Raw genomic sequence first — 8,705 nt, forward strand, 5'->3', positions numbered from 1 at the left:
ATAATCGATGTTTCTGTATTAAGATTTATTGCGTTCGTAAAAAATAAAAATAATTCAATATCAATTTGTCTTTCGCACGTTTGTGCCTTTTTCTTTAATAAACTGTTTGAGTTTTATGTACTCAGTTGTAAAAGAAAAATGTGTACTTTCGGCCTTTCGTAATTAAAATATGATTAAATTTTCTCTTTCGACAAAAACTACAATGATTATTGATGGCATATATAAAAAGGATAAGACGTAAGAAATGAACGTAAATCGAGCGTTTTAGTCGTCATCCAAAACAAACGTTTGTATAAATTTCAGAAATGTGCTAGTATTAAATCGAACCGCGTTCGAGCTAATGTAGAAGTTAAAATAAGGTTTTGTATTTCATGACAACTAAAGAATTTCCTTTTTATCATTTTTTTTTTCATCTAACGAACGTCATGACAAGGATTACTACTTGCACCGGCTTTCATGATTTAGCATTACCAATTTCCAACAAAATACGCATTCGTTCCAGATCGACATTTGAATGATGAAACAGATGGAGATCCGATATTTTATATCAATTTTAAACACAAAGATTTCAAGGACCGTTCTCTCTCGAGAGAAAAAAAAACACACACAAAGAAACGATGTTACTATGAATTATGCCTCTTATCAATCGTCGCCAAGGATTCTATATCGACTTATATACCAATGATTTACATTTTTTAACTGAGACATTATTGGATTAAATGGGTTTCTTAAGCAAATTAATCGCACTGTTATTATCATAAAATATTTAAATTGAAAGCTGAACTATATTCAATTGAAGATAAGGGAGGTAATCAGACAATACGTATTGACATTTTAATTTTTTTTTTTTTACTAAACAACATTGAGAAGTTTTCATTTGAAAATGCTTGCATCACATTTATTTTAGAAACAGGAGCTCTATTTTCTTGATGTGAAATTTCATTTGAAAATGTTTAGTATTTCTCTAGTCATCTATTCATCCAGTCTAAAACCTGAAAAAGAATCCAGCAACTGCTCAGGTACTGTTTGCAAAGGGCTATACTCCGCCCACTTATCTACCTCATTAGCATATAGTGAGTCAGTGGTCGAGTTATTCATTACCTTGGTATATAACATCCATTTCTGTTTAATAAATCATCGTGTGAACCTCGCGGTGTTATCACACATTATCTGAGACTTAAGTGAAAGTGTGCCTTTAATATTGCTATGTCCGATTGGTAAAGCTTTGTGATTAGTAAACCACTTTACCACTTATCAAGTCTGAACTCAGCGAATAAAAGTGTCCTTCCATTACTAGAATATCTACTATATCTATAATAGAATTAAACATTTTTATAAAATATTTGTTAAATCAGTTTGCGGAGAAAAAAGTAAAAATTCATTCTTATATTTTGTATACGTTAGATAATACCATTTAAATTTTACCAGTGGTACCTTCAAGGATTTCTTTTAAGACGCTAAATAAATGCCATGTTGATATGATCTATAAGTCATAACCGTTTGATAAATTACTCAAAAGATTTTGAACAAAACGATAGCATAATACCCTGGATTTGTTTTATTCCTTTAAACGCAAAGTTGGCTTAAAATATATTTGCTCTAGTTCCAACCGTTTAAAGTATTGTTTTTCAATTTCCATGAGATCTCATCGGGATTCGGAATGTTATTGGGGGACTATTTTGCAATGTAATTTCCATTAAGCAAATATTAATGCGCAACATAACGTGATATTATAAATTACCCGATAATTATACATACTGATTCATTTGGAACACGATATTTGTTTTATGGGATTTATTTTTATTCGCTTTGTCGTTAACGTTTTCTTCATAAGAATTATGAATTACCTAAGTACGTACTTCATAAGAATAATGCAATACCTCAGTACGTATCAAGCAATGTATGGAGCAGACCCACTCTGAGAAATGTTGTAATTCATTTGGAAACATGCAATGCATGAAATTAAAACAGTTTTTTTTTGCAATTTTGGTGATTAGTTCTTTGATTGGATAGTCGGTATTTGTAATAATCGCTGCAGAGATCAAGCGATGATTTAACAATTTTTTAAAGTAAACCTAATATTTGAGCAACCCGTTTATTACCTGTCAATCAAATTATTATTTTGATCACAGAGTTAATAAATTAAAACATCTGTACCTTCGTGTGATGTCTTATAGCAGCAGGTGTGTAGAACTCCATGCAGTGCGTTTAAATACGTCTGACACACTTTTGTATAGATTACTGTAACAAAAAGAATGTGGCGCATTTCTTAACAAATTGGACAGTGGGTTAGATCTTTCAGTATAAACACACATAATATATATAAGAAATTATAAAAAAGTATATATGACTTTTCTTTATTTTCTTACCAAATATGAACTGAGAGTCCAAAACATGAATTTTCTGATGTCATGTAGCGGTTTTAAGTCTCTCGTTGAGCATATGTTGTCTTGTGGCGATATGAGTTTCGTTGAGTGTCATTTATCTAGTGGCGGTGTGTGTCTCGTTCAGTGTATGTTGTCTTGTGGCGATATGAGTCTCGTTCAGTGTCATTTGTCTAGTGGCGATGTGTGTCTCGTTCAGTGTATGTTGTCTTGTGGCCATGTGAGTTTCGTTGATTGTATGTTGTCTAGTGGCGATGTGAGTCTCGTTGAGCGTATGTTGTCTTGTGACGATGTGAGTCTCGTTGAGCGTATGTTGTCTAGTGGCGATGTGAATCTCGTTGAGCGTATGTTGTCTTGTGGCGATGTGAGTCTCGTTGAGCGTATGTTGTCTTGTGGCGATATGAGTCTCGTTCAGTGTCATTTGTCCAGTGGCGGTGTGTGTCTCGTTCAGTGAATGTTGCCTTGTGGGGATATGAGTCTCGTTCAGTGTCATTTGTCTAGTGGCGGTGTGTGTCTCATTCAGTGTATGTTGTCTTGTGGCCACGTGAGTCTCGTTGATTGTATGTTGTCTCTTGGCGGAGTAAGTTTCGTTGAGTGTTTGTTGTCTTGTGACGATGTGAGTCTCGTTAATCGTATGTTGTCTTGTGGCGATGAGAGTCTCGTTGAGCATATGTTGTCTTGTGGCGATGTGAGTCTCGTTGAGCGTATGTTGTCTTGTGGCGATGTGAGTCTCGTTGAGCGTATGTTGTCTTGTGGCGATGTGAGTCTCGTTGAGCGTATGTTGTCTTGTGGCGATGTGAGTCTCGTTGAGCGTATGTTGTCTTGTGGCGGAGTAAGTTTCGTTGATTGTATGTTGTCTCTTGGCGGAGTGAGTTTCGTTGAGTGTATTTTGTCTTGTGGCGATGTGAGTCTCGTTGAGCGTATGTTGTCTTGTGACGATGTGAGTCTCGTTGAGGGTATGTTGTCTGGTGGCGGAGTGAGTTTCGTTGATTGTATATTGTCTCTTGGCGGATTGAGTTTCGTTGAGTGTATGTTGTCTTGTGGCGATGTGAGTCTCGTTGAGCGTATGTTGTCTTGTGGCGATGTGAGTCTCGTTGAGCGTATATTGTCTTGTGGCGGAGTGAGTTTCGTTGATTGTATATTTTCTCTTGGCGGATTGAGTTTCGTTGAGTGTATGTTGTCTTGTGGCGATGTGAGTCTCGTTGATCGTATGTTGTCTTGTGGCGACGTGAGTCTCGTTGAGCGTATGTTGTCTTGTGGCGGAGTGAGTTTCGTTGATTGTATATTGTCTCTTGGCGGATTGAGTTTCGTTGAGTGTATGTTGTCTTGTGGCGATGTGAGTCTCGTTGATCGTATGTTGTCTTGTGGCGATGTGAGTCTCGTTGAGCGTATGTTGTCTTGTGGCGATGTGAGTCTTGTTGAGCGTATGCTGTCTTCTTGCGATGTGAGTCTCGTTGAGCGTATGTTGTCTTGTGGCGATGCGAGTCTTGTTGAGCGTATGTTGTCTTGTGACGGAGTGAGTTTCGTTGAGCGTATGTTGTCTTGTTGCGATGTGAGTCTCGTTGAGCGTATGTTGTCTTGTGGCTGAGTGAGTTTCGTTGATTGTATATTGTCTCTTGGCGGATTGAGTTTCGTTGAGTGTATGTTGTCTTGTGGCGATGTGAGTCTCGTTGATCGTATGTTGTCTTGTGGCGACGTGAGTCTCGTTGAGCGTATGTTGTCGTGTGGCGATGTGAGTCTTGTTGAGCGTATGTTGTCTTCTTGCGATGTGAGTCTCGTTGATCGTATGTTGTCTTGTGGCGATGCGAGTCTTGTTGAGCGTATGTTGTCTTGTGACGGAGTGAGTTTCGTTGAGCGTATGTTGTCTTGTGGCGATGTGAGTCTCGTTGATCGTATGTTGTCTTGTGGCGATGCGAGTCTTGTTGAGCGTATGTTGTCTTGTGACGGAGTGAGTTTCGTTGAGTGTTTGTTGTCTTGTGACGATGTGAGTCTCGTTGAGCGTATGATGTCTTGTGGCGATGTGAGTCTTGTTGAGCGTATGTTGTCTTGTGACGGAGTGAGTTTCGTTGAGTGTTTGTTGTCTTGTGACGATGTTAGTCTCGTTGATCGAATGTTGTCTTGTGACGGAGTGAGTTTCGCTGAGTGTTTGTTGTCTTGTGACGATGTGAGTCTCGTTGATCGTATGTTGTCTTGTGGCGATGTGAGTCTCATTGAGCGTATGATGTCTTGTGGCGATGTGAGTCTCGTTGAGCGTATGTTGTCTTGTGGCAGAGTGAGTTTCGTTGAGTGTTGTCTTGTGACGTTGTATATCTGTTTGAGTGTATTTTGTTTTGTGATGGTTTATGTCTGTCTTTTGTCATCTGGCTGTGTCTGTCTTGTCGAGTGCCTGTTTCGGTATGGCGATGTATGCCTCTTTTAGGGTCTGTTGTCGTGTGAAGGTGTGTGTTTCGTTTAGTGTCTTTTGTCATGTTGTAGTGTGTATTGTCCTGTAGCGATGTGTGTTTCATTAAGTGTATGTTGTATTTTGAAGGAATGTGTTGTGATATGGCGGTTTGAGTGAGCATGTACAGGCGTGCATATCGTTATATGTACGTTTTGTTGTGGTGGTTGTGTCTCGTTGAGTGTATGTTGGCTCCGATCATTTCGCCTGGTTTTTGTCTGATTCCTGTCACTGCTGAAGTCGTTTGTGTATTTCCCATTGTTGCTTTGTTAGGGAAAAGACATAACAATGAACAAAAACTGAAATAATTAATTAATTTTGCAATAAAGTATAACTGCATCCTAGAAAAGTCTAGGAAATATTTGTGTGTGTTTTCCATTTATGTGAATTGAATACTTAACATGAAAGTACGTTGAATAGAGATTACTTGTTAAAATACAAGCATGTGTGAATTGAAAAACAACACAATATCGTATGTTTTATGCAGATTGAATGACGTCATATGCGTTGCGTACGCTGTTCTTATAACAGAATTGTTTTAATAAAGAAATACGCAAATTTAATACAACAATCTTGAAAAGCTGTGATATGATATATATCTTTTAATTTCCTGATTATAAACTCTCTATGTTGACTCTTTGGAATGATTTAAACATGCCAATCTACTACTTCATCGATCTAAACCTTAATCAAACTAATTGGCATAGCTCAGGGGTGGATTTAGTACTACAATGTTCACTTTATTTAATTAAAATGTTCATATTATCAGTTTTGAGGTTAAAACGATGACATATTAAATCTTCTTAATCCACAACCATGTATACAAACACTAACCAATTGATTGATGATAGCTTATTAAGTTACCAATAGCCTTGTCAGATTATCAGAAGAAACTCAACAGGCGCCCTTACCAGCATTATAAGCCTCATTCCGTGGTGAAAAGAACATTCATTTCTCTGCATATTTTCATAATGGCTACGATACAACTTACGGTTTTAGTAATTCTAACATATATAACTGCTCTAAAAGCAACTTGTTATGTTTCTCAAGTTCAAGATACCGTGCAAGAGTGCAAGTATAGCAGATGGATTCCCGTGGACTGCACTCCGTGTGGAAATAACTATTATGCGAAAGTGACCCGGTATAGGGCGGTATGCTGCCACCCAGGTGAGCCTCTTGAACCGTGTTTGGCGAGGTGTAAGCTACCGCCAAGAAGTGCCCAAGAAGAAATATACTGTGGACTTGTTTGTCCCAATCTTCATCCAACAACTACAACAACAACGTCAACGACGGTACCGACCACTCGAATAAGCTCAACAACACCACCACCAACAACAACGCAAGGTACACTTTCAACAGCGGCACCAAAAACAGCGACAGTTACTGATAAATCGACGCCAACTACAACGAAAGTATCAACTACGGAGCCGGCAACGCAAACTATTTCATCAGCTGCTACACAAACAAAAACTAAAGTAACCACAACGCAGCCGGCAACGCAAACTATTTCATCAACTGCTCCACAAACAACAACGAAAGTAACGAGAGCGCAGCCTGCAACACAGACTATTTCATCAGCTGCTCCAAAAACAACAACGAAAGTAACCACAACGCAGCCGTCAACACAAACTATTTCATCAACTGCTCCACATACAACATCGAAAGTAACGACAGCGCAGCCGGCAACGCAAACTATTTCATCAGCTGCTCCACAAACAACAACGAAAGTAACGAGAGCCCAGCCTGCAACACAGACTATTTCATCAGCTGCTCCACAAACAACAACGAAAGTAACCACAACGCAGCCGGCAACGCAAACTGTTTCATCAGCTGCTCCACAAACAACAACGAAAGTAACCACAACGCAGCCGGCAACGCAAACTATTTCATCAGCTGCTCCACAAACAACAACGAAAGTAACGAGAGCGCAGCCTGCAACACAGACTATTTCATCAGCTGCTCCACAAACAACATCGAAAGTAACGACGATAAAGCCGAGCACGCAAACTCTTCGAACAGCCGCACCACCAACAACATCGAAAGTATCGACAATGGATCCAATCACTCAGAACATATTGACTACCATACCAACAACACGAGTAGCTGCGGACACGCCCAACTCACTTTTGACAATGGCATCGACAAAAAGGTAAGTTACTATAAAACGACAGTGCAAACTAACAAACACTTTCCACAGCGGCAATAGCAACTTGTCGATATTGCAGGAACATTTTCTTCGACCTCCAATATTACATGCGGTGCCCCTTAAGGTTCTATTTTTGGTCCTTTTCTCTTTTTAATTAATATGAATTTATATGACAGCAATTATAAGGGATAAACCTCTTCTATGTGCTAATGATTCTTTCATACTAGAATCTGGTAATACTTTATCTGATGTGGAGATTGCTTTGTTTGACTGAATATTTGTAATATGTAAGTCAATGTTGTTTTTTTTCACAATTTATCTTTGTATTTAAGTTAAACCGAGTCAATTTACGAAAAACAAACTACGTGTACAATCCATTTTGAATAACTTGTTATGGAACTGCTATTGGATCTATTTGTTACATATCATGGGTCACCGAAGATTTGCATATGTCCTTTAAGTACATGACCGAAAAGCTAATTCATGGACAAAGTATCTTTATCGAAAGAAATGTTCTTACTCGACATACTAAAAATGGTGTGATGCCCTTATTCAAAGCCACTGTGATTATGCATGTCCTGTATGGTGTTATGGTTTTAGTTAGATTCCGAAACAAAGGTTAAAAATTACTCAAACTAAATTGATACGATTTGTGCTTGGTATTGACTCCTGGCCCCAATATCACGAAAATACTTAAGTCAAATATCAAACTCAGTCTCAACTCATTTCACCATATAAAAGCATAATATTCTTCAAAATCTTGCATGTTTTACACTTTTTGAAAGCGTATTTTCTCATAAAATATGTTGATAAAAAGATTTTGTCAATATTTCAAAGAAAACTAATTCTAGAGCAAAAAAAATATACTTCAGTAGTTTATAAAGAATAGAGAATGTACTCAAATACATTTTTGGATGTAGAATATATTTCCCTGGGAATTCGACCAAAGGCTTTTATCAGCATATTCTATGATAGAATGCGCTTATAAAACTGTAAAAAACATATATGAGTTTTAATAAATTTTGATGCTATGTGGTATAATGTGTTTAGACTGAGTTTGAGATTTGACTTAAGTATTTCCGTGATATTGGGGCCAGGCCCCAATATTACGAAAAAAACTTCTGAACTCATTTTACCACCCACATAGCATCAACAGTTGTTAAAAATAACATGATTGTACACCTTTGACAAGGTATTCTATCATATAATATGTTGATTTATGCCCTTGGCCGAAATTCCAAGGAAAAAATTGTCTACAGCCAAATGTGTATATGATGTGTTTTAACAATTACTAAAGTATATTTTTTGCTCTGGAATTTTAAGTTTCTTTAAAACATTGTCAAAATATTTTTACCAACAAGTTCTATTTAAAAAAACGTTTTCAAAAAGTATAAAAAAAAAATTGAAAATATTTTGAATTATACTTTATTTTTATTTGGTAAATTGAGTTGAGGTTGAGATTTCTCTTGAATATTTTTGTGATATTGGGGCCTGGTCTCAGGCCAAGAACACCTAAACTAATTACCATTTGAAAACAGAGCTGAAAAAATTATGCTGTCTCAGGTTGTTAAGCTACAAAACAAGCTGGCCCCAGATTATATGATTGACAGTTGTGTTTCTCAAATTTCTGTTCATACTTACAACACTAGCTTGCGTATACAGTCTACCAAACGTCAAAGGTTTTGGTAAAAAAATTATTGATTTGTTAAGTTAAATAGTTTAACCAAGGAAATAC

General features: G+C 37.4%; 2 protein-coding genes across 2 annotated transcripts; one reads left to right on the top strand and one right to left on the bottom strand.

Moving 5' to 3' along the window:
• Positions 1 to 2,903: 2,903 nt before the first annotated feature.
• On the bottom strand, positions 2,904 to 4,595 carry LOC128210625 (putative protein FAM47C). Its single transcript, XM_052914978.1, has one exon. The coding sequence runs from the start codon at positions 4,593 to 4,595 to the stop codon at positions 2,904 to 2,906; it is 1,692 nt and encodes a 563-aa protein (XP_052770938.1).
• A 10-nt stretch (positions 4,596 to 4,605) lies between these two features.
• On the top strand, positions 4,606 to 8,038 carry LOC128210626 (putative uncharacterized protein DDB_G0282133). Its single transcript, XM_052914979.1, has 4 exons — positions 4,606 to 4,636; positions 5,875 to 6,168; positions 6,315 to 6,973; positions 8,021 to 8,038. Exons 1-4 carry the CDS (start codon positions 4,606 to 4,608, stop codon positions 8,036 to 8,038), a joined length of 1,002 nt encoding a protein of 333 aa, XP_052770939.1.
• The last annotated feature ends 667 nt before the right edge of the window (positions 8,039 to 8,705 follow it).

The sequence above is a fragment of the Mya arenaria genome, chromosome 12, assembly GCF_026914265.1.
Source record: "Mya arenaria isolate MELC-2E11 chromosome 12, ASM2691426v1".
Lineage (NCBI taxonomy): Eukaryota > Metazoa > Mollusca > Bivalvia > Myida > Myidae > Mya > Mya arenaria.

Coding starts and splice junctions, on each gene's coding strand:
- LOC128210625 (XM_052914978.1), bottom strand. CDS start 4,595: ATGAGACTCACATCGCCACAAGACAACATACGATCAACGAGACTCACA.
- LOC128210626 (XM_052914979.1), top strand. CDS start 4,606: ATGTCTTGTGGCGATGTGAGTCTCGTTGAGC. Junction 4,637..5,874: donor CGATGTGAGTCTCGTTGAGC/GTATGTTGTCTT, acceptor ATGTTTCTCAAG/TTCAAGATACCGTGCAAGAG. Junction 6,169..6,314: donor ACCACCAACAACAACGCAAG/GTACACTTTCAA, acceptor ACCACAACGCAG/CCGGCAACGCAAACTATTTC.